The sequence below is a fragment of the Sapajus apella genome, unplaced genomic scaffold (assembly GCF_009761245.1).
Source record: "Sapajus apella isolate SASKATOON/1434 unplaced genomic scaffold, GSC_monkey_1.0 scaffold5, whole genome shotgun sequence".
NCBI classification, from domain to species: Eukaryota; Metazoa; Chordata; class Mammalia; order Primates; family Cebidae; genus Sapajus; species Sapajus apella.
This window is the reverse complement of record NW_022436945.1, coordinates 3,258,003-3,284,491: the sequence shown is the minus strand read 5'-3', so window position 1 is coordinate 3,284,491 and position 26,489 is coordinate 3,258,003. Positions and strand designations below refer to the sequence as shown.

Genomic DNA, 26,489 nt, shown 5'->3' with positions numbered 1-26,489 from the left:
AAGGTTAGAGGTGACTATCAGTACAAAAAGAATAGATCTGGATCCTGGGTGGTTTCAAAATTCACCAAGCTCTTAGGGTTTTATGCATAAAAATCATTTATGGGGAGAGATATAACCACCAAGTAGACAGCTTCCTATATTTACTAATCAGCACTTTTTCTTCCCACAGGCAAATCCAAATGTGAAGCCAAATGTGATCCAACAGTTACTTAACAATCACAGAATCAGAGGAAAAATGAATGAGATCATCCTAATGGCTGGCACCCAATAGCAAATGCATGCTCTCCAGAGACAGGGCCAATTCTAGGCACTTTGAATTCCTTCCTTTCATAGATGCGTGCCAGCCACCTCCCACTCTAAAAGAAGCTCTTTCTTCAAATGCAGAATACAATCTTTACTCAGGTATACACATTTTTATTTATACTTAAAGAAATCCCTCTCAGAATTTCTACCCAGATGACCTGGATTAGATTTGGGGTATTCAGATAATATTACATCATTTCTAGAGATCTCCCTCAATTTCTACTTTTCCTAATTTTATTCCTGGAGGTGTGACTTTCAGTTTCGGAATACCACGTGCCATCTAGAATATTCAAGAAACATGCACATGCGTGCACATGCGCGCGCGCACACACACACACACACACACACACAAAGGCTATTTTTAAAATAAGAATAATTTTCACAAAGACTAAATGGAAAATGCTAAATGCAAAATTTCTTTCCATCTTTATAAGCATATAAAAGATACCTTGTATTTCAAGCCATCTGCAATATCGATACCTCAATTTTCAAAATAGCCAGCAACTCAGTAGCATTAATAGACACAGGCTACCTAACTTCATAATAAACTTTACTTCTATAAATCTGTTTGCTATCACTACCAGGAGTTTAAACCTTATCAACAAAGAAATATACAAAAAATTAATGGTACTTGCATAAAAGAAGTATCCCCTTATTAAAAAAAAAGTTCCAACTATAAAGTATGGTTTCAATAAAACTTGTTTATAAAAAACAGAATGGATTAGGCCTGTGTGCGGGCTGTGATTTGTCTAGTCCAGTGTTTCTCATATAGTGCTCTATCAGCATTTGTTAAATGCATTTGTTAACAATGGAAACTCAGGCCCTGTCCCAGACCTACCAAATCAGGGACTCGGATGATACACCTAGCACTTTATTTTAACAAGTCCTCTAGGAGATTCTGGTGCAGGCTAAAATTTGAGAACCACTGTAAATCTTTCTGATTACCCACAGAGTACTCTCCCATCCCATAAAGTATTAATAACTAATGTGACTGATAGGTCCGACTTCACCGGAAAGTCCCCCACCACTCTATTTCTCTCTTTTGAAGTTCCTCCTCCAATATCCCAGGGGCTCACATATCCCAATCCTAGTCTCAGTTGACATTACTGCTATTTTGCTGTCCTGGACACATTTTTTTCTCCATCAGCTAGGACTTGGCCACTCTCTTGAATTCTGCAGCTCCTCAAGGTAATAAATTCTCACATAGCCATCATTTCCAAAGCACTCCTACCCTTGAACACTCCCAGGATGGTAGAGAATTAAGTTTCCAGTCTCTGCCAAGTGCCCCAAAATCACCCTTCTCCCTCTCTGCCTTACCATATCCCTGTACCACCCCCACCTCCATGTCCTGACCCTACATCAAATAACAATTCTTTCAAGTTCTTTTAGGGGAAAAATCAATACCCCTTTCTCGCTTTAACATTGTATAACACTCCGCAGCCCCACTGTCATGGTAGTCCTGCCTTATCTGATGTTTTGCTTTCTGCAGTTTCAGTTACTCATGGTCAACTGTGGTCTGAAAATATCAAAATTGAAAATTCCAGAAACAATACATTTTAAATGTTGCATCATTCTGACAAGCATGATAAAATCCTGAACCATCCCATTCCATCCCTTTGTCCAGCATATCCACTCTGTGTATGTTACCTGCCTGTTAGTCACTTAGTAGCCATCTGAGTTATCAGATCTGAAAAAAAACACAACATACACAGTATACATTTTGGGGTTTGTTGCTGTTGTTGAGATGGAGTCTCACTCTATTGCCCAGGCTGGGGTGTAGTGCTGTGATCTTGGATCAACACAACCTCCACCTCCCGGGTTCAAGAGATTCTCCTGCCTCAGCCTCCCAAGTACCTGAGATTATAGTCATGCGCCACCACACCTAGCTAATTTTGTATTTTTAGTAGAGATGGAGTTTCACCATGCTGCCCAGGCTGATCTTGAACTCCTGACTTGAGGTGATCCATCCACCTCAGCCTCCCAAAGTGCTGGGATTACAGGGGTGAGCCACTATCCTTAGCCCACAGTATAGGATTTGGTCCTATCCATGGTTTCGAACATCCTCTAGGGGTCTTGGAATATATCCCCGTAGATAACAGGGCGCTATTTTATACTACAACAAAAATAGGTGTGACCATGCAGCTTGCATCGGAAAGACAAATAATATTAACACATGTCCTCTTCCTCTCCTCTTATGTTTTCTGTTATCATTGAAAAACGAACTTTCCAAGTTTCTACTAAGCTTTCAGTTGATAGAGAGTCATTTAGGAAATACTAATTTGCCTTTGATTATGAAAAGCCTAGTCAGGAATGGAGATGCCTAAGAGTGGGGATCCCATGGGGGTACAAGGGGAAGAAAATAAGGAAACAACTCTGCTGAATAATCAGATGGGATCCCTGGGGTTAGATCATCGATGTTTGACTTTCACTGGACAAGCTCCCAGAAACAGTCTGGAGGATTGGGGAGTGGTGGGGGAGGCTGGACTGTAGAAAAGAGAGGAACCAACCACTTGTCAGGAATCTGGTACCTAACCATACAAATGGCTACCAGTAATGGCTGCCATCATCACTTACTCTTGCTTCCCTAATTCGCAAACTGTAAAGTCGGTCACCTTGAACTCAGACGTGGGGAACAAAATGAGAGTCAACCACATTGAGGGAGAAAGCATCTGACCCTTGTTGAAATGTTCTGAATTCAGACATGCATACAGTAGGGTAGGAGAATGATGGCAATTTCTTTTGTGACGATCTCACCTCTTCTATGCCCTAACTACTGCTGGAAATTTATATACTCTGTTCCTTTCAGTTGGAACCACCCTCTTGCAGTAATTTGCCAAAATGAAGAACACAAGGGGAAAGAGGGGAGGCACCCGATATGTGTTCTCTAAGCCTTTTAGAAAACATGCAGTTGTTCCTTTGGCCACATATATATGAATCTATAAGAAAGGTGATACTGTAGACATCAGCAGAATGGGTACTATTTAAAAAGAAATGCCCCACAAGTGTTACCATGGCAAAACTAGAAGAATCTACAATGTTCCCAGCATGCTGTTGGCATTGTTGTAAACAAACAAGTTAAGGGCAAGATTCTTGCCAAGAGGATTAATGTGCATATTGAGCACATTAAGCACTCTAAGAGCCAAGATCGCTTCCTGAATTGCGTGAAGGAAAATGATCAGAAAAAGAAGCCAAAGAGAAAGGCACCGGGGTTCAACTGAACCACTAGCCTGCTCCACCCAGAGAAGCACAGTTTGTGAGAAGCAATGGGAAGAACCCTGAACTGCTGGAACCTATTCCCTATGAATTCACAGAATAAGTGGAAAAAACAAAAACAAAAGCCTCTGGACTGTAAAAATGTTTCTCTTCATTGAGTAGAAGTGTGATGCTCTGTCCCCCAAAGATACATTTAAAGCGAATTTTAATTGTGTCCTAATTTATTATGTAATGTCTTTTCTATTCAAATTCAATGTATTTCTTGCTGAAAGACGTGAGGTAGCTCATTGTGCAACAAATTTATTGGTTAGAGAACGGCCAGATATTATTTATGAAATATCTGTACTGGTTTGAAGCTAGTCCCTCTAAATCATCATGGAATAAATAATTTTTTTAAACAAGAAATTATATACTCTTTTCTAGATAGACGATCAGGAGGAAACACAGCAAAGATGTCATTGGTAGAAAATGCTGACTGCTTAAAGCAGTCTTTTAAAAAAGATTTAAATGCATGCTTGTTACTGTCGTCGTTCGGGTATTTGCAATACTCATTCCTAGGACCTGTATTCATATGAAAAGAAAATCACCTTTGAGCAGCCAAGGCAGTACAGATCAGTGACCTGGATTCTTTTCAATATATCCTTTTCAATGTATCTTTTCAATGTATTCCTTGAATGCTTTTCAAGGCTACAAAATTGTTCAAGTTACACTGTAACTAGTATAATGTGTCTACCCAGTGTAACCTGAACTCAGATACAAATGATTAGCACACATTTCAGAAAATGGATTGTGAATTATTATAAAGTTCTCATCTTAATGCATTTTAGAAAATATCTGAGACTTTCTATATGATGTTCAAAAAACAAATTATTTATTAGCCACTGACTCAATTCATTTTTAGTAGTAAATATCTTATTGTCTCATTAATTTTTTAAACTTAGAATTTAGCAACATAAGTAAATGTTATAGTTTTGCCTTTTCATAACTAATTTTTAAAATGAACAAAACATTTATATGTTGTGCCATTTTAATCTTGTAATCTTGAGTGCCTTATTCTTTTTTTTTCAAGACGGTGTCACTCTGTTACCAAGGCTGGAGTGCAGTGGCACCACCATAGCTTATTGCAATCTTAACCTCCTGGGCTCAAACAATCCTCTCACCTCAGCTTCTCAAGTAGCTGGAACTATGGTTGTGCAGCATCATACCTGGTTACTTTTTTATTTTGTTTTGCTGCTGGTCTTGATCTCCTGGCTTCAAGCAACCCACCTGCCCCAGTCTCACAAAACTCTAGGATTACAAGGGTTTGCTGCCATGCCTAGCCTTGACTGCATATCATAATTATCTTTTAAGATTAATTCCGTGACTTTTTCCTTTCTGCTATCTTCATTATACTGCTTAAAACACACAAGATACTTTATTTGAATTGAAACAATGAAGTCAAACTGTTTCTAAGTAAATCTGATTTGGCTAGTTTGACAATGAAATTAGGTTCTATTAATTAAGTTATAAGGCAAACATTTAACATACTTGACAAAGTTTCTTTTCTCCCCCCTTGTTTTTGAGAAGTCTCATTCTGTGGCTCAAGCTGGAGTGCAGTGGCCCCATCACAGCTCACTGCAGCCTCGACTTCCTGGGCTAAGGTGATCCTCCCAACTCATCCGCCCAAGTAGGTAGGACTACAGGCATCACCATACCGCCTAATTTAAAAAATTTTTTGTAGAGGTGGGGTCTTGCCATGTTGCCCAGGCTGGCCTCAAACTCTGGGCTCAAGCAATCCTCCCACAGACAGGAAAAAGGGGCTGGAGGGATCGGGCCTAATCCTCAGGCACACGGCCAGGAACAAGGGATGCCCGAGGGAAAATGGGATGTGCAGGCAAAAGAGAGACAGAAGGACCTTGGAGCTACCTGCTGGGACAAGAACAGTGCAGGATCACAGGATAAGAACGACGAGGGTTGGGCGAGTTTAGAATGTGCAGATCCACGTAGGGTTCGCATTATAACTGTCTATGGCTCCGGCAAACAGGAGCAAGAGAGGTAGGACTAAAATGCCGCCGCGGATGGAGCGGGGTCAGAAACTCACTGCCCTCGCTTAGACCCGCTCCGAGCCAGCGCCCTGTCGGCCCTAGGGCCCCAGGTATCGCGCGGGTAGAAGCCCTAACCGCCGGGACCTGGCCGGTGGCCCAAACTCCACAAGCCGCGTCCTTCGCAGCCTTCTCTTCTTCGTCGTTGCCGCCGCCGCTTCCGGCGCAGCTCCGACTCGCGAGGGCGCTCGCGTCCGACGACGGCCGAAATTGGCTCCTCCCGGCCTCCGTTGCCGGACTTTCGTCGAAGTTGTCACCGCCTTTTCCTCCATTCCCCCCGTTCCCTTTCACTTCCGGGGTTGCCCTGGATCCGCTGGTTCCGTAACAACATCCCGTTGGCTTCACTCAGGCGGCGGGACCAGTGCAGCCGCCGCCTCCCAGGAGCGCCCGCCGGTCGCGGCCCTTGCCCTCGCCGGCCCAGGCCGCCATGGCCACCAACCCGCAGCCGCAGCCGCCTCCTCCAGCGCCGCCGCCTCCCCCGCCGCAGCCGCAGCCACCGCCGCCGCCGCCGGGCCCCGGGGCTGGCCCAGGCGCGGCCGGGGCGGGCGGCGCGGGTGCCGGCGCCGGGGACCCGCAGCTCGTGGCCATGATCGTGAACCACCTCAAGAGCCAGGGGCTCTTCGACCAGTTCCGCAGAGATTGCCTGGCCGACGTGGACACCAAGGTTCGGAGCGCCGGGTCTGGGGGTCTGCGGGGGAAGGGGAGGACCCAAGGGCGCGCTTCTTTTGCAGCGGCTTCCTCTTGGAGCTGCAGCTGTGTGCCACGCACTGTCCAAAGCACAGCGTGTTCATTCGTTAGCATGGGTCGTTTACCGACTCGTGTTTAAGTACCTACTACGTGCCAGGCATGGTTTCGGCGCAGTGATTACGCCAGTCTGGTGAGCAAGACTAAGGCATTGTTCTTACAGGAATTGGTTTGGAAGCTGGGCTAGCAGTGCCCAGTTTTGTATTCAATCTGATATCTTACTATTTTACTTTGTATCGCAGTTATGTTTGCCTTCTCTTTTTAAGGTTTCTGGGCAATAAGGGCTATGAGCCTTTGTCCTTTGGAGAAATCACTCAATTGTTCTTGAATCAAGTAGAGTGCAGTATGCTTTGCTGGACATCGTGGGGGTAGGAGTGCGAAGATAAAGAGGCAAACCCGAGAAAGGACTTCAGAATGGTTTCTAGCAGTGACTGCCTGATTTAGGTAACTTAGGCCATGTCACCATTCTAAGGTGAGAAGGGAGAGGGAGGTGAGGTAGAGAGAACCGAGTCATTCAGTGGGGAAAAGATACAGGAGAGGTGACGGCAGATACCGAAGTGGAGAAAGGACAGGAAAGAGAGCAGATTCAGGAGAGTAATGGAGAGGAGAGAAAGGTCAGCAACGAAGTTCCCTGTCCAAAAAGAGGGGCGGGAAAGGGGAAGGGATTTTGTAGTAAATGTCAGAGTGAAAGGGACATCAGCAGGGACAAGTAAACTTAGCTGGATTGGCAATAATGAGCCAAAGACACCAGCAAAGAGCAGTCAGTGAGATGGATGGAAAACCACAGGAGAGAGTCAGGAATTCTGAAAGCGGGAAGCATGTTGGAAAATTCATTGGTTTGTAGGGGTTTTGTCTGCTTGTTAATTCTAGTTGGGTCCATTGGATTGGAGTTTTGAAATGAGAGGGGTTTTTGTTTTTTTGTTTTGTTTTGTTTTGTTTTTTTTGAGACGGAATCTCGTTTTGTCGCCACGCTGGAGTGCAGTGGCGCAATCTCCGCTCACTGCAACCCCCACCTCCCGGGTTCAAGAGATTCTTCTGCCTCTACTTGCCAAATAACGGGATTACAAGAGCGCAGCTAGTTTTTGTATTTTTAGGAGAGAGGAAGTTTCGTCATGTTGGCCAGGATGATCTCAATCTCCTGACCTCGTGATCAGCCCCCCTCGGCCTCCCAAAGTGCTGGGATTACAGGCGTGAGCCACCGTGCCGGCTGAGGGTTTCCTCATAGTATGTTTAGTTGTTCTGAGGAGCCTTGTTTCTTTGAGAAATGTATGTTTACAACATCCACAGATTCTTCTGAAGCTTTCAGGTGAACTACACACAGTTCCACTATCTCTTCTGGGGAACTCTCTTGAATATCTGGGTACATCTTTCTTTATAAGAAGTCATGCTGGGCCCACTACGTAAAATGTGATTTTTCAGGATATTGGAGGTTTAGCACCACAGAGAATTCAATTCACTTTTGGGTGTTCATCTATTTAGGAAGTACAGTTTTTTTACTTTTGTCTTCAGGAATATGCACTGCTACCTTTTAGAAATAATGCCTGTTGCCTTTATTATTTTTGTTGTTATTTAATGGGAAAAGATAGACATGGCCAGGTAAATGTTACCCAAATAAAGTAAGTTATTCGTATTCAACAAGTAGAAATTTCAGTGTGCTGTTCTCAGAAACTCATGGATCTGTGCATTATCACTGTATACGAATTAAAAATTGTAATGTATTGCTGCAGTGTGTGAGGCACAACCTTTTCATTTGCCTACTCCCACAAAATATTATTGTTACGTGCCTATAATATCCCTGCCACACCCTTCAAAGTAAAGGATTAAAACCTTTCTTGGAGGGAATGAGGGAAGCACAGCTGCTCTGACCATTTAATGAAAAAGTTAGGACTTTCAAGAAAAATGCACAAATAACACATTAAACTGCTGTTTTTCTACTTCAGAATGGTCGACTATAGGCAATTTCATGAGGATCAACCTAATAATGTATATAGTTTCAGGGAGTTCAGGAACCATGGCGTAAGAACCTATTTTAATGTTCTTAGCCTCTTTTTTGAGGTCAAGAATTGAATGATATTGCTGCAACAAAACTCTTTCATTCCCAGGTACAGTACTTATTTATATGAACAAGGTTTCTCAGGGCATACAACTATAAAAATTAGAAATAGGCATAGAAGTAATGCTCAACTCGTCTTCATCTATTAATAAGACATATTCAGCTGCAGACGTAGGAACTTTAGAAAGCAACAATATGGCCAGGCACAGTGGCTCATGCCTGTAATCCCAGCACTTTGGGAGGCCGAGGTGGGTGGATCATTTGAGGTCAGGAGTTCAAGACCAGCCTGACCAACATGGTGAAACCCCGTCTCTACTAAAAATACAAAAAAGTTAGCTGGATTTGGTGGCACATACCTGTAGTCCCAGCTACTTGGAAGACTGAGGCAGGAAAATTGCTTGAACCCAGGAGACAGAGGTTACAGTGAACCGAGATCACAGCACTGTACTTCAGCCTGGGAGACAGAGCAAGACTCCATCTCAAAAAAAAAAAAAGGCAACAAAACACATTTTTCAATAAAACTACATATACTGTTTAATAATTATGAAAATTTCTAATATTTGTGTTGCTTTGAGGAATTAGAACTGAAATGACACCCTCCCAGACAAAAGAGAACACTTGGACTATGGTTGAAGTTCTTTTCTCGCTCAGATGCTAACTTGAACTCTCCCACAAAATCTCTTTCCCCTCGCCACCCACCTCTGTACCTGCTCCTGGTTATGTTACAGGTTATCTTCTGGTTGTGTTGCTTCCTTGCCCCCATCACTCTCTCCTTCTCTTCCACTCCCTTAGTTAGCAATCAGGTAGATTTTAATTTGATTTAAAAGATTTGTTCTTGGCCAGGTGTCATGGCTCATACCTGTAATCCCAGCACTTTGGGAGGCTGAAGCAGGTGGATCATGAGGCTAGGAGTTCGAGACCAGTCTGGCCAATGTGGTGAAACTCTGTCTCTATTAAAAATATAGGAAATTAGCCGGGTGTGTAGTCCAGCCTTGTAGTCCCAGCTACTTGGGAGACTGAGGCAGGAGAATCACTTGAACCTGGGAGGCAGAGGTTGCAGTGAGCCGAAATCAAACCACTGCACTCCAGCCTGGGTGACAGAGTGAGACTCCGTCCCAAAAAAATAAATTAATAAGAAAAAGAAGTTATTCCTCCCCCTGCCCTGCTTCCCCCCAGAAAAACTCAAAGTTTCCTTCATCAAAACATAACATTCATATCAATGTGATGAGTGGGCCAAAGCAGAAGTAAGATTTCCTATTCATGCAAACGAGCATCACTTTAATGGAATCCTTGCATTTCATCTGCCACTTGCGGTGTCATGCAATTGATAATTGAACCTCAAAGATTGACCTGCTTTCTATCAAAAAGTCTTAACTTGTAGCATATAAGGTTATAGCAAATTAAGTCAGTCACATACATATTTAAGAATCAAGACATTTGATAGCTTCCAGGTGCTCTGTAAGAGCAAAACTGTCATCTAGTTGAGTGTGTTTAAACCAGGATGAGAAGCACCAAAGTCTGCTGCTACTCCAGAAGACCACAGAAACCCCCCAAAACTGTCCAGGGTCAATGATAGTCCTTAACCAGGAGAGAAATCTGACTGTAGCAGACGAGTCAGCTCTTCCCACCCAAAGAAATGGAACCATGGGCAATCCTAAGTCCCAACTACTGTGAAGACTCCTCCGTTATAGACTACCAGTGTCCAGATCTCTGGAGCAAGCTTAGTGGTCACAAAGCCATTCTGTCTCCTTTGCATTGATTGGCAGTTGTAGAGTGTGAGGAGGGGGAAGATAAAAGAGGCCCTTCAGGGATCTCACTAACCGGGTATATATGGGACCTCTCCTCTCAGGTAACAAAGTCTGATTATTTGGACATGTCTTTGTTATAAATGGCCCCTGGTCGATTTATTCACCCAACAAACATTCTTTGAGCAACTCTTATGTACAGTCATTTTTTTAGATGCCAGGGATACAGCAGTGAACCAAACATCCCACTGTTATGGAGCTTACATCCTAGCAGAAAAAAAAATAGACAACAAATAATGTATGATAGGTCTTATGGAAAAAAGCAAGATGAGGGATAGATGGGCTTACTGTTGCATTTCGAGTAAGTTGTTCAGGGTAGGTTTCATTGTGCTGATATTTGAGCTATCTGTGAAGGAATCAAAGGAGCAATGCAGCTGTCTGGGGCCTGAGCATTCCAAGAAGAGAGCATAGCAAGTATAGAAGACCTGAGATAGACCCACTAAGGAGAAAGTGACAAGAAGTGTGGTGGCAGGCCCTTTAGTCCCAGCTACTTGGGAGACTGAGGCAGGAGATCTGGCAGATCTTGGGAGCCAGCGGAAGAGTTTGGCTTTTACTCAAGCTCAGAAGCCATTAGCAGGTTTTGAGCAAAAGAAGGACATGGTTAACTTCCATTTCAGATGGGTTGACCATATGTAAATGCTTCCCTTTTCAAGCTAAGTTGTGATCTGAATGGGTCAATAAATTAATGGTTACCCTATTTTTAGAAGATTTACTTTATTGTAAGTAAGGGTAGAAGCAAGGAGGCCAGTTGTTATAATTCAGACAGGAGATGAGAATGCCTTGGAACAGAATGGGGTCAGTAACAGTAGTGGGAAGTCTTCAGATTCTAGGTGTATTTTCATGCTAGTGCTGAGAGAATTTGCTAATGTACGCATGTGAAGTAGAAGACAAAGGGAGGACTTGAGGATAACTCTAAGACTTTTGACCTTAAGCACTGGAAAAGGAAGAATGGGTATAAGTATGTGTAGTGTGTGTGTGTTTATGTACATGTGGGCACATGTATGTTCCTAGGAGAATACTTCTCAATGGGTACTTAATATATCTGTAGTCACCACTCAACTTTTTACTGGAAGGAGAACTTGAAAACAAGACAAATTACCTGTTGAGTAGTTCAAATTTGAAATTGTTATGGGAAGACTAGACTAGAATGCCAAATGCATGTGATGTTAGAGCCTAATGAATGCGTGTTAGATTTAGGGATACTGAAAAGGAGAATTAGGCTTTTGAATCACTGGGGAGAAAGTATTAAGAATTAGTTTTAGAGCTGGGTGTGGTGGCTCACACCTGTAATCTCAGCACATTGGCAGGCCGAAGCAGTCGGATTACTTGAGGTTAGGAGTTCAAGACCAGCATGGCCAATATAGCAAGACCTCATCTCTAGTAAAAATACAAAAATTAGCCAGGCGTGGTGGCACTTGCCTGTAGTCCTAGCTACTCAGGAGGCTGAGGCACTAGAATCACCTGAACCCAGAAGGTGGAGGCGCCAGTGAGCTGAGATCACTGCACTCCAGCCTGGGCAACTGAGAAAGACTCTAAAAAAAAAAAAAAAAAAAAATTAAAAAAACAATTAATTTTAGTTCATAGTGATTTTGGATAAATGGATGGACACATGGGAAATGATCATAAGACTTCCTTGTAGGATGGCAAATAAGTATCAGAAAAAGCCTGAAAATTGGAATTGATGAAAGGGCTTCAGAGGGATAAAACCTTTATCATTCTGTTAGAGATAGTTACCCAGTCAGCTAACAACTATGTTTTAATTGCTCATCTGCCAAGCAGTGTGATAGGCTATATGAAAACAAAGAGTAAGGGAGGTAGAGGAGGAGGCTTACACTTTAATAGGAGGATAAATACCCCTTGCTCCCCAAAATACAATGTAGTGCAAGAATTGCTCGAATGGTCGTACATATAGAAAACAGTAGGAATGTGGATGAAGAGCCCATAAGCCTAATTTTGGTGTCAAGATGACTTTACAGATTAGGGTGAGATCTGAAGGTGAGAAGTTTGTCAGATGGACAACCAGAGGGAATGGCAGGTACAGATATGACCATTTATCACTGGAGTATAAACTTTGAAGCTAAAAGGAGGCAAATAGCAGAAGGTGAGGTTACTTATAAAGTAACCTTATAAAGTTACTTATAAAGAGACTTGTACTCCCACACAATAATAGTGGGAGACTTCAACATCAATATTAGACAGATCAGTGAGACAGAAAGTTACGGACTTGAACTCAGATCCGGAACAAGTGGACTTTATTAACATTTATAGAACTCTTCACTTTAAATACACAAAATATACCCTCTTATCAGTACCACATCACACCTATTTATAGGTTTAAATGAAATATTGGTTGGCTGCATGTTAATTATTTTCTTCCCTCTTTTTTTTTTTTTATGTCTCTATTATTAAACACAATTACAGGCATACCCATTTTTAGACTGCATTCTAGCCGGGGCAATAAAGCAACACCCCTTGTTCTCTCTCCCTCTTCCTCTTCCTCTTTCTTCCTCTCCTCCATTCTTTTTTTTTTTCTTTTCTTTTCTTTTTTTATTCTTTCTCTTTCTTTCTTTCTCTCTTTCTTCCTCTTAAAAAAAAAAAAGAAAAGAAAAGAAATGGAGTACAGTCCTGAGTGCTGGTCACATATTCCTTCCCGGCAATGCCCCTTTAAGTAGAGATGATATAATATGTGTTTCCTCTCCATGTTCCCATTAGGGAACATATCAGGGATTCTCAGACTCAGCACTGTTGACATTTGGGGCTGGATAGTTCTTTGCTGTGGGTGGGGGCTGTCTTGTGCATTGTAGGATATTCAGTAGCATCCCTTTCCTCAACCCACTAGATGCCAGTAGCATTCTCGTCGTTTGTAACAACCTAAAATGTCTCCAGACATTGCCAGATGTCCCTTGGGGGGTGGCAGTAAAATCCCTCTTGGTAGAGAACCACTGCCTTACCTCAGATTGAATGCCTAGTTCAAGTAGTTGTCCCTCAGTAATTTATCTTGGGTGATTTCTGCCACCCTAGTGCAGACCTTCCTCACTGTAGTTATTGCATGCTTTCCTGAAAGTAGTTTGTGTCTGTTTACTCTTCCACTTAGGATGACTAATCATCAGAAAGTTTAGCTGCTCTGTCACTCTGCTCATACATGCAGGAGGTTCCCTTTCTCTACCCTATAATTCCAAACTTCTTGTACAAGTACCCAAAGCCTTTTAGCACCTGGTCCCAACCTCTGACTTAACATCATTTCTCTGCCTTTTTGTATTCTCTTTTCTAGCCAAATTGGACCACCAATTTGGGGGCTCACTAAATGCTCCTGGCCTCCAGTTTTCTCATCCACTTGCTCTTTGTTTATATCGACTGTATCTGCAAAGCCAGCCATTCCCATTCCTAGCTACACTGTGAAATTGATTTTTCCAGCTCAAAGGCCACATTTTCAGTGAAGGCATACTTCCTCAGCTCCTCTCCCATTTTTACTCCAAATCATCTAATGATAGCACTTGTGCATCTTATTTTCCAGCCCTATGTCTATAAATAAGAGGTGTATCTATCTTCTTTGTATTCCTCATATTTCCAAACACCTTGTCTTAGACAAAATAAGTAGTATTTGAATGAGTGTAAGTTATCTTGAAGCAGAATTGTCAGAAACTGTGAAACTTTGTTGTCACACTGTTAAAAATACTTTTCTGAGAGATCAATTTTGATACTGTATAACACTGAAGACTTGCTTTTTTCTCTCTCTAGCCTGCCTATCAGAATCTGAGACAGCGTGTTGACAACTTTGTTGCAAATCATTTGGCAACTCACACATGGAGTCCCCATCTCAATAAGAACCAGCTAAGAAACAACATTAGACAACAAGTCCTCAAGTAAGTCTCAGAAAGAGTCTGGGCAGGTTTTAAAATGTCCTAACCTACTTTGCCTGAAAGCAGAGACATTACGTAGAAGTTTGCTCATCTAATGATGTTGACAATTCTACTAGATTTGGTGTGGCTATTTCGTGTGATGTAGCATAATTTTGGATTTAGGTCTAATTACTTCACATTTCCCTATACATTTTAACAGTCTGATTGTTCCTGTAGACCTTTGAAGGAAGGAAATAACAATATAACTTTGAAAAAATCTAGATATAATGTTAATAGATGATATACACAGTTGCCTTCACAAACCATTTTTCTTGACCCTAAGAGAGCAAGCAGGCTTTATTTTGTTCTTATTTTACAAATAAAGACATTAAAGATTACTGAAATGAAAATATTTTCTCTTGATTTGAGTTCATGTCAACTTTTAATACAGTGCCCCCCTCCCCGCTTTGCATTTTGCAATGACTTTTAACTCTGCTACTATGGATGATATAGCTCCACCACCACCCCCGCCCCCCGCCCAAAGTGTTTGGACCTATCAGAGCCATTCTGAGTGAACATAAGATAATGAGAATTAGAAGAACTGAAATATTTAGAGCATCCTTAGAAAACTAGATTTACAGTCTTCTACTTTTTAGGGGGCAGGGAGAAGGGGAGTCTCACTGTGTTGCCCAGGCCTGAATGCAGTGGCATGATCATAGCTTACTACAGCCTCAACCTCCTGGGCTCAAGCAGTCCTCCCAAGTCATCCTCCTGAGCACCCACATGCCCAGCTTATTGTTGTATTTTTTTGTAGAGACAGGGTCTCATTATGTTGCTCAGGCTGGTCTCCAACTCTAGGCTCAAGGGATCTTCCCTCCTTGGCTTCTCAAAGTTCTGGGATTATAGGCATGGGCCACCTCACCTGGCCACTACTTGTTCTTGAATGTAAATATTTGCAAAGACTAGAGGACCTTCTATCCCTGCTATACCCTCGAAAAGGGTGACTAAGTTATTTAAAGAGCATTCAGTCTCCCTGACAGGACAAGTATTTATGTTTAAGTACATCTTTGAGAATGAAGTATAGCTTTTAAACTGTTAAACAAATCTGTTTTATACCTGCCACCTCTTAATCTCCTTTTGTCCCATAGGAACCTCTCCAAAGCCTCTCTAGTCTGATAGTTTCAACCAACAGGAAGCCCCACAAATCAAAATTCACACCCTGACTGAAAGACAAACCTATTTAGCCACAGGTAATACTAGAAACCAGGAGCCTGGGGCTCAGACAGTATCACCTTGTGCATAAGAAAAGAGGGAAATTAACAATAGCTTTGTTGTTTACATTTTAAAGGATGTGTGAGGAACCTGTAAAAGAGTCCAGGTGAGATCAAAAGATGCCGTTAGAGGGCTGCATAATAATACCTGCTGGGAAAAGGTCAAAGCTGTTTCTAGAAAAAGTAGAAACAAAAGAGATCTGTTGGGTGGCAGGCCTGCTGCCTGTCCTTTCCACAAAGGCCTTCTGAGAACAATGACCAAAATAGCTTAGGACTAGGGGATCAGGGAGTGGAGGTAGGATATAGCACTCCTTCACACACGTTTATACAGAGCTCTACCGATTACGTGGTACTTTCATTCAATGATTTGCATAGCCACCTCTCTGTTCACAAATGATTGCATTGCTTTAAAAGCATATTTTTTTGGGCGTCTGGTATTCGTTTTCTTCATACATTGACAGTCAGATTGAAGGCAAACTTCCTGGTGCATTTACTTTTATAGCATACAAAATCTATAAGGTAAGGAGGCAGTCATTCTGTTCTTTTATGTAAGGGAACTAAACTCAGCCTTACACATGTGAAAATTAAGTACTTAAAATTACTGCGGTACCAGTGAGACATTGTGATCACAAAATCGTTTGGTGAGAGGTAAGGGGTTCTTGTGGCTGCATCAGAGATTAAATACTGGAGCAGTTTACCTTTGAGTAATGAGGACTCTCTTTTTCTGGAGACATTTTGAAAGAGCAAAGGCAGATGCCTTCTCTTGGATTATTTAGGCATTGCTTTTCCTGGGACATTTGTAAATTTTCTTCTAGCTATATTATTTATTTTTATTTTTAAGTGAACTATTTTCATTTCACTTCTGTAACATTTTATGATGCTGATAATAACATTTTAAAGTGATTATTTAGTTGTGTTCAATCTGAAGGTATAGGGATGGACTAGTCCCTATAAATAAATATAATTTCAAACAGTGTTTCATACATATGCTCTAAGACATAATTGACTCAGTTAGATTGAGCTATCTGCGGTTGCCATTTTGTGAGACAAAAATAGTCTAATACCAGCAATTTCAGATGGTTCAACTTAATAGCCGATCTGCTGACTCGGTAGGAGGGAAAATTTTATTCTACTTAAGCTTTTATTTATACAACAAAATCTGAAAATCCTAGATAACTGAATAATGATCTTGGCTAAACAGAATTTAAAAGGAAGACAAGGAAGTAATTTTAAGCAGAAAAGCGCCAGCTGTTGGCATTTTGGCTTTGCCCTTGACCTGGTGCTGCAGCTCCTCCCCACTTGGGTGAGGCAGTTATGGCCCCTACGTGCAGTATGATAATTAGTAGTGGACTCCATTTTTCTGTAAGATCGGAGCTGACCTCTGTGTGAGAAAGGACTAAAGTAGAAGTATTTTGTTTGTTTGCAGGACAAGAGGCTAGAATATAGGCAAACAGAAAGAGACTGAAGCAATAATTTGGGAGTGGCTAGTTTAATTTTTGTGTGTGTGTATCTTATTGTACCTTCAAACCTTTTTAAGATTGCTTTTTTAAATATCTTTTCTACCCATTACATTTTAAATACACCTCTAAGATGTAACAATATTTGCAGGATTTGCATTTTTTTTTTTTAAATCTTAGAACTTTAAAAAGCAGGTAACCTACTTTGTGCTGAGTTGGCTCATTTTTCTCTTTGGCCCACATAAGTAGAACTGTAGTTTCGCAAGGCGACAGGGTGCCTCCAGAAATGAAAATCTGTTCCATCCCGCACTCCAGATGGAGCTACACTCAGAAATAGCGTTAGTAAAGTGTAAGGAAAGATGGCTTCTCACCCATTCCATAGAGAGAAACTGAGGCTTAGAAGCTAGAAGTGACCAGCACTTTGATCTTCCAGCACTCTCCTGGGTATTTTGACTCCTCCACTTCTTTTTTTTAGGAAGAAACAAGATTTAATTGTGTTTCTTAAAATAAATTCATGTCCTCGTGTTTTACTCAGATGCCTTTGTGTGGAAGCACATGTCACAGATTGTTGTCCTCATCACTCTTTTGTCTCTTGTATATGATATTTCGTCAACTCCGTGTATCTTCCTTCCCCTTCTCTTCTGTAGATATCAAGACTCGACTCAAATGTCTTTTCCTTCATAAAGCACTCCTTAATTATCTTGGACATATCTAATAATTTCTTATTCCTCCCTTTTCCTACAGTGCATTATGTATACTAGTGCCTGTCAGCTCATGTCTTAATTGTTTGTGTCTGCCTCCCCAACCAGAACAGGACCAGGTCTAATTTGTAGCCATGCAGTGGCCGCCATAGTGCCTGTTACATAGAAGACACTTTTATAACATAATTGTTGAATGAATAAATCATGCAGTTTTTATAGCAGGAAGATAATAAAAAGAAGGCCAGAAGTCTTGTTTTTCTAATTTTTTTCCTCTGAAGTTTTTCTTCTTTTATTTTGTAATTTGATGAAATTATCCTTTGTGTGTGTTCTTTGTTTTTTTCTGGGGACTCTAATGCTTATAAAAAGCTTACTTTTTTAAAAAAAAAAAGTTGTGGAGTCCATAGGTTTATTTTATACCCAGAACTCAGCTTTTTAGTGAGCATATTCCTGTATGCCATGAGCAGAGTAGGGGTGAGATAAGCATCACCTGTATACTGGATCCTGGGTGGTGTACTGTGTCTAGTTCTAAGGGTGTTCTGTTTCATCTGTTTCAGCATTTCCACTAGTGACACAGTGGTAAAAAAGTTTACAGACTTTTATATTATGGTATATCTAAATGCCGCTATAGCATGAAACTTACTTTCCATTGTCTATGTATATCCAAGTAAATGGATTAAGACAATTTAAGGATGGATGGATGGATGGGTAGACAGACAGACAGGTGGATAATAGATAGATACATAGATAGATAGATAGATAGATAGATAGATAGATAGAGTTTTATTTTAAAGTAATCAATGCAAATAATACAATATTATTGCTTTACCTTTCCATAAATTATCTTGTGTTGCAGATCAGGAATGTTGGAGTCTGGTATTGACCGAATTATTTCTCAGGTTGTGGATCCAAAGATCAACCACACATTCAGACCTCAGGTGGAGAAAGCTGTGCATGAGTTTTTGGCCACACTAAATCACAAAGAGGAAGCAAGTGGCAACACAGCTCCTGATGATGAGAAACCAGACTCTTCCCTTATTACACAAGGTGCTTTGCTTTTACTCTTAGTCAGTTCCATTGTTTTTCTTCTTGAACTGAATATCAAGCTAGGGATATTTGGTTCTTTAAAATATTTCTTTATTTGGCTATTCCAGTGAAACTGTACTTACTTTAAATATCACCTAAACTCCTTAATTGCCATAACATTTCCTTGTTTAGATTAATAAAAATAGTAAGCATTTTATTAATAGAGTGTGTGTGAGTGAGCATAATAGAAGGAATATCTAAAATACTTAGAGAAAATAGTCTTTTGCTAGGAAATAGACAATTCTCAGATTTGCATGGTGCCCTTCCTAAAATAGCATATTAGAGAGGTAGATAATTCAGAATATGGTATATACTATTACTGGTACCTGAAACTTTAAAAGAATACACGGATGGTCTGCACAGCATATGCATCATATAAAGATGACAATGGATAGGGTATTGATGCAGGAGAGGTATTTTCCTTCTGATTAAATTTATTCTAAAGCATCTCTTTTCCTTTAAGGTGTTCCTGCTCCTGGGCCCAGTGCTAATGTAGCCAATGATGCCATGTCGATTTTGGAAACCATAACTTCTCTTAACCAAGAAGCCAGTGCTGCTAGGGCTTCAACAGAAACATCAAATGCCAAGACCAGTGAGAGAGCATCAAAAAAACTTCCATCTCAGCCAACCACTGATGCTAGTACTGACAAAGAAAGAACTTCAGAGGACATGACTGATAAAGAAAAATCTACAACTGACTCTGGAGGTGAAGGACTGGAAACAGCCCTGAAGCCTGAAGAGTTTAGCGACCTCCCCTGTCCAGTTGAAGAAATTAAAAATTACACAAAAGAACATAATAATTTAATTCTGCTAAATAAGGATATTCAACAGGAAAGCAGTGAGCAAAAAAATAAATCAACAGACAAAGGTGAAAAGAAGCCAGACAGCAATGAGAAAGAAAGAAAGAAGGAAAAGAAGGAAAAGACTGAAAAGAAATTTGATCACTCAAGAAAGAGTGAAGATATACAAAAAGTTAAAGATGAAAAACAAGCAAAGGAAAAAGAAATAGAGAGCTTAAAACTTCCTTCAGAAAAGAACAGTAATAAAGCTAAAACCGTTGAAGGGACCAAAGAAGGTATATAAAAACTTGCAAACATCTACAAAGTTTAAGGAACAAAGAGTATCTATTTTGGGATCAGGGAAGCATCAAATTTGCCTTCACATTTTAATAAGTTTATTTAATACTTGTATTTCAAAACATTGGAAACTTACATCCCCTTTGCTTACGGAGAAAAGCAATAAACATTTGTGTTTTTCTTTTCTACACTAATATATCTGTTGACAGAGTAAATTAACAGAGAAAGTAGGAATTTATAATGTCATATAATTTATTCACATACATTATTTTAAGCAACTTAATTCATAGTTGCATGTCCTAATCTTTAAAATATTGGGTAGTAAATACTTCAGTTACTTAAAATTCATTTTTTATTATACATTGTAAATTAATATTTTAGTTATTTTTACAGAAGTCTACTTTGCCTTTGTATTTTCTGTAAACCATTCTGCCTTATTTGATAGTTTGACATATACTTAAAGCAGAAAATTTTAAATGTAATTTAGTAATTGAGCTCTGAGTATGTTCTCATAATAAGGTGATTTTTTTCTGTATTTTGTTTTCCTCTTGAAGATTTCTCTTTGATAGACTCTGATATGGATGGACTTACAGACATCACTGTTAGCTCTGTCCATACCAGTGACCTTTCATCTTTTGAAGAAGATACTGAGGAGGAAGTTGTAATGTCTGATAGCATGGAAGAAGGAGAGATTACGTCAGATGGTAAAGCATTTTACTTAATAATGCTTCTGAAACATCCTGTTGAGCATTATTTGTGTATTCTGATGCCTATATCCTGAAAGACAGTGTGGTGTAGTAGCAAGAACATGGGACTTTGTAGTTGGAAGATTTGTTTCTGAGTCCCAGCTGCAAAATTTTATGTCTGAGCAAGCTTGGTAAGTTACTAAATCTCAACAACCCTTGGTTCTTCATTCCTTAACTTTATTCCCTGGTATAATTATTAATTTAAATTTTAGAGGAGGTAATATTTATGAAGATGCTTTTTATTTGTGTGTGTCACATTTGGAGGCATCATATTCCACAACACTGCCCTCAATTATGGTACCAGTTGCAAGTTCAGGGTTCCCCAAGACCACCTTTAGATTTGATAATTTGCTAGACGGTCTCATAGAACTTACTGGAAGGTGGTATACTCAGTTATGGTTGACTGCAGTTAAGGTACTCATATTAAAATCAGCCAAAGGAAGAGGCATATAGGGCAGAGTCCAGGAAAGTTTCAAACAGTAGCTTCCAACTGTCCCCCTTGAGTTACTTCCTCTGCATTGATGTCTGACAGCATACGCAGAATATTGCCAACCAGGGAAGTTCACCAGAGCATTGGAATCCAAACTTCTTACCAAGGCTCCAGCATGTAGTCAGAGTTGGCTGCCCACCTGGCTGATCTGTCTCTACCCCCTCTAGAGGTCAAGCTCATACATACTCCATGACCCAACGCTTCTGACCTTAAATCATATTGTTAGACTATTTAGCTTGACTCAAGAGCCTTTAGCACTCTGAAACACTGCAGTCGGGCATGCATTCCAGAGGCTTGTAGATTACCTCCCAGAAGCTAATACTAAAGGCCAGACCTCTCTGGACAAGACTGAATTCTTTATAATACAATTTGTTTTTCAGAAAACCGCCCCTGAGCACTTCCTATCTTCTAGGCACTGCTAAGGACATTCCATGTAATAACTACTGTAGTCCTCAGAACAACCCCAGGAAGTCGATACAGGAGGGGAAACAAAGTCACAGAGAGACCGTATCTTGTCCAGTCATGCACCTCATGAGCACCAGTGCAGATTTCAAACCCGAGTCTATGTGTCTTACCAATATCTTATGCTGCTCTTTACCACATGATTAAATTCTGTTTATGACTATTAATTTAGGAGTAATAAAAATACTGAGTTTTAATTGTAATTGCCTGTAGACAGCATCTTATAAATTTGTGGCCAGCTTTCAGATAGGGTACCTAGAGAAAATAGTAGAAGAGAAAAAGTAGCAGCTTTTAATACTGTAGATGTATTCTGCAGTCCTTCTCATTTTTTTTCTTTATTTTCTTCAATTTTTTTACTAAAAAACGTAGCAGCAGCACTTCCTAATTGTCATATCTGTCCTCATGAGGTCAGTTCTGTATTACCTGTTTAGGAAGAGTGCTCCCCATCCTGTGAACACTCCACTTTCTCTACCCTAACTAAAATTAATTATTGATGCCTTTTTGGGTCTTCTGAAGTTTTTTTCCTGGATAAGACCAGATTTTATATGTATGGGATTTAAAAAGTTAGAAGAAGGTGGTTATTTTAAGAGTACTATGTGGTAGGAAATGAAAACCTTGTTTACTTTTTTTTCTTGATCTGTTGAAGCGAAACAAATTACCTTTCCATTATTGATTCCCACCTCTTCCCTAAATGAGAAATTTAGAGGTGGTCATTAAAATCTCAAGTTTACTTTAAAGTACAGCTTCCAGTGGATTTGTTCAACCTAGCAATGATAAAGCTTCTTATCAAGTCCAGTGACAAATAAGAATTATTTGTCAAGAGAACACTGAAGGGTAGTGGAGGCTGTTAGGCTGAGATAGCTCCAGTGCCTTGGGTTCCTGCATAGGCAGATTGAAGCCCAGTCTAAACAGTAAAACAAAATTTAAGCTTAGCTCGTCAGAAATCACCAATTAACCTCTAACTAGGGACTTTCCACCAGATCTTAAGGCAAATAAGGCACACACCTAGCTGTAGCCAGTCAGTCACGTATTTCCTCTGCTTTTATGTTCAGCCTGTAAAAGCCCTCTGCTTGTGCTGCCAAAGTAGAGCTCTCAGACCTCTCCTGATTCTGTGTGATGCCAGATTCATGGATTATTCTTTGCTCCAAAAAACTGTTAAATTTAATTTGTCTGAAGTTTTTCGTTTAACAGCGTAAGTAACTATGTCTAATTTTTCCTTGTCTCATTTATGTGTGAGAAGCTGATAAGATATAAAAATATGAATTATAGCTTTTGAAAAAGTCAGTTTCTGAAATGTTCACATCCTGATATTTCCCCTTTTGGACCTCCTATTGATCTTGCCTACGCTCCTTGTACAGCATCATGTTGATTTTATGCTCATTCACAGACATACTCCTCTTTATATTAACTTTCTTACAGATGAAGAGAACAACAAACAGAATAAAACAAAAACTCAAACTAGTGATTCTAGTGAAGGAAAAACAAAAAGTGTACGGCATGCTTATGTACATAAGCCATATCTTTACTCCAAGTACTATAGTGATTCTGATGATGAGCTTACTGTGGAACAACGACGACAGTCTATTGTAAGTCCCCTTTGTTCTGCTGTTTTAACCTAGTCTGTGTGTGGGGTGCTGGTGTGCATGTAAAGCAGAGAGATACAGGCTTTGCCTTCAGGAACCTTGTCATTTAGCTAGGTAGAGTAGATAAAACATGTGACAGAGATGTTTGTGTCATTATTACTAATAAAAGTGAATATCCCTTATCCAAAATGGGTAGAACCAGAGGTGTTTCAAATTTTGGATTTTTTCACAATTTGGGATATTTGCATATACGTAGTGAAAAGTCTTAGGGATGGAACGCAAGTCTAAACATGAAATTCATTTGTGTTTTTTATATACCTATGCACATAGCCTGAAGATTATTCTCTACAATGTTTTTAATAATTTGGTGCATGGAACAAAGTTTTGACCACATTTTGACTGCCACTAGTCACCTGAAGTCAGGTGTGGAATTTTCCACCTGTGACAGATGTCAGTGCTCAAAGAGTTCAGATTTTCAGATGAGGGCTGGTCAACCTGTAGTAGTGAAACTGGTAACAACCTAAATATTTCACATATGGAAATGTTTGAATCCAGTGTAGATCCAGTCATGCGAAGATAAGGTATGCAGCTATTAACATGCAATTGAGATGGACATGCTATCCACCTATTTCTTGGATTCAAAAATATTTCCAATTATAAAATATACCCCTGAATTAATAACAGCTTTTTAAAGAAAATTACTACCGTGTTGTTACATATGTATGTTAGTTTTAAGATAGCTTACAATTTCAGAAACATTAAAATATGAAAAGTTGTAAAATATGAAAAGTTCAGAACCAGAAAATCTTGTTACATAGGAAAATGATTTCAAGAAACTACCTCAAAATGCTAGTAGTAGTGACTTGCCTTCCCTCCAGGCTTATCTCTTGAAAAAGTTACATGGTTAGAAGTTATGTACCTGCTTAGATTTTTGGCACTCCAGGCCAGAAAAGGGTAGTGGGAGTAGACAATGATTGTGAATTCTTTCTGCTTTAAAAGACAACAGCTGCAAGTTCCAAGTCCAAAGCTTGGCTCCCAAGAGTATAACCAGCAAGTCATATGTGTTGTAGAACTAGCTATCACTTTAATCTTTATTTAAACTGTTTTCTATAAGAATAGTTGAAAAGACCTTATATACTTGATGTTCATAGATATTTTCACAGCTATCTTTTTAATAGAAACAACCAGTTTATTTAATCACTTTTTCCCAAAGCAATACCTTTACCATCCTTTAAACTAATGACATTCTTTTAGAGTAATGGCCCATTTTAACATCTGTTTCTTTTATTCTGGTAGCTTCCAGATTGAAACATACACATACATACGTGTGTATACACACAGATAAATGTGTGTATATATATGTAGTGTTTGCGTACTTTTTCAGAGCCCATTAATTTGTAAGCATATCTGAAGGGTATACTAAAACTTTTAAAAAAATACAGTTTTTCAGCATGTTTTGCCTTTGCCTAATAATCTGTTAGGATATTTTGTGATTTTAGGCTAAAGAAAAAGAGGAGAGGCTTTTAAGAAGGCAAATTAATAGAGAGAAACTTGAAGAAAAACGAAAACAGAAAGCAGAAAAGACAAAGTGTTCAAAAACCAAGAGTCAAGGTATAGATGTTAACTTTTAATAAACTGTCTTTTATATTTCATTATTTTCCAGGTACTCTCATATTACTTATGAGATCTAAATATAAGATAAAATGATCTGTTCTCAAATGTTGAAAATTTCCTTATATTTTAATCTCGTGATTAATCATCTTAATTATATTGCTAAATCTAAATTAAACCTTTTACCAGATACCAGCTTATGCAACTCATTTGTTAGCAGTTTATTTTTCCATAATGATTGAATTATCACTGGAAGTTAGATTGTTAACATATGAGTAATCAAGCCTTGCTGGTCATTAATGAAATTAATCTATGCTTATGTTAACTAAAATGTCAAACATTTACCTGGAATATTACCTTGAACAAAATTGTATTCCCTCTAGGCACCAATCCAATGTAATAAGCGAATTCAAATTCACACGTACAGGCACTTATGTGATTATTTGAAATAGGAAAGATAAGACTTCTTCATCCATAATACTATGTCTATTCCAGCACAACTTAAGAATATTAAAGCCAAACTTTAACAATAATTAGAAAAATCTTAATGAAAAGTAAATATTACTCTGTTTATAAAACTCTTTTCTGAAATACATTTTATTGATTACTTCTTTTCTAGGCAAGAGTAGTGTGGACTTAGAAGAGTCATCAACTAAGAGTTTGGAACCCAAAGCCCCCAGAATTAAAGAAGTCCTTAAAGAACGGAAAGTTTTAGAGAAAAAAGTAGCCCTAAGCAAAAAGAGAAAAAAAGATTCAAGGTACATATTTTACATATTTTATCTGGTCATGTTTCCCTTATAACACACCCCTGGGGTGCTTTCAGAAGAGAGGCATTGAAGTGTCGGTAAAGAGTTGTACTTTAGATGTGTATGTTACTGCATGTTTATGGAGGACCTTAGGGTTTCATCTTTAGTATCATAATGTTAATATCTGTAACATTTCTCAGTAGTGTATCTTAATCTTTTTGGGGGGGGTCCCAGATGTTTTTGATAATTTGATGAGAGCTTTAGACCCTCTCCCCTGAAAAATGTACATATATAATCTAACAATTACCCCTAGAGTTTCAGAGTTTATGGATCCTCTAGAAGTTCTCTGGAAGTATTCTTCTTGTTGGTGTTCGGTAACCACTTATTTACAATTATTATTTCCAGTCTTTGCATGCAGTTATTTTTACCAGTATTCCGTCATTCTCCCCCAATCCAGAATCTGAGCCAGATTCCTTGTTAACACTACATTATCATTGTTAACTTTTTAAGAGTTAGAAAGCTAAAGAGACTCTTGAGGGTAGCTGTGAAGTCATGTGAGCCATGGGCTACAATTTTGCTACTCCATCAAGCTGTATTTATGTAAATTTATCACAGACTTCAAGATACCTGAATTGATAATTTGTAGAACTTGGTAAGAGTAGTAAGCTCTCAGATTTCTTACCGTTACTACATCTCATCCTTATTGATCTGAATACATAAGACTGCCCTGTTTACTCAAAAGGTAGTAATTTCAAAGTATAATTATAGCCCCTAAAACATTCATCTTTAAGCAACAAATTAGCAATTTTTGTTTTAGCTGTACTTTCCTTTAGCACCAAGAACAGTTCATGCCATATTTGGGATTGTGCTCTCCTTTGTTGACTAAGAATTGATAGGATTTAAATTGAAATATAACAAGTCTCCATTTGTGGATCAAGTGTATAAATTATAGGAAAAGGCTGGACATGGTGGCTCAAGCTTTTAATCCCAGCACTTTGGGAGGCAGAGGCAGGTAGATCACATGAGGTCAGGAGTTCAAGACCAGCCTGACCAACATGTTGAAACCCTGTGTCTACTAAAAATATAAAATTAGCCAAGTGTGGTGGCGCATGCCTGTAATCCAGCTACTTGGGAGGCTGAGGCAGGAGAATTACTTGAACTCAGAAGCGGAGATTGCAGTGAGGCAAGATCGTGCCATTGCACTCCATCCTGGGCAGCAAGAGCA

The 26,489-nt window shown here is 39.6% G+C and overlaps 1 protein-coding gene across 3 annotated transcripts in view; it reads left to right on the top strand.

Annotated features, from left to right (window-relative positions):
- The first annotated feature begins 5,889 nt into the window (after window positions 1-5,889).
- The window catches only part of BOD1L1 (biorientation of chromosomes in cell division 1 like 1), a 58,337-nt gene continuing 37,737 nt past the window's right edge, over window positions 5,890-26,489 (top strand). For 2 of the 3 annotated variants that reach the window (XM_032272695.1, XM_032272702.1), the window contains exons 1-8: window positions 5,890-6,261; window positions 13,938-14,062; window positions 18,321-18,511; window positions 19,014-19,625; window positions 20,181-20,330; window positions 22,744-22,910; window positions 24,407-24,518; window positions 25,138-25,276. In XM_032272695.1, the coding sequence (XP_032128586.1) occupies window positions 6,025-6,261; window positions 13,938-14,062; window positions 18,321-18,511; window positions 19,014-19,625; window positions 20,181-20,330; window positions 22,744-22,910; window positions 24,407-24,518; window positions 25,138-25,276 (1,733 nt within the window). In that variant the 5' untranslated portion in view covers window positions 5,890-6,024. The remainder of the gene's footprint in view (window positions 6,262-13,937; window positions 14,063-18,320; window positions 18,512-19,013; window positions 19,626-20,180; window positions 20,331-22,743; window positions 22,911-24,406; window positions 24,519-25,137; window positions 25,277-26,489) is intronic. The other variant, XM_032272698.1, reaches the window with a different exon arrangement.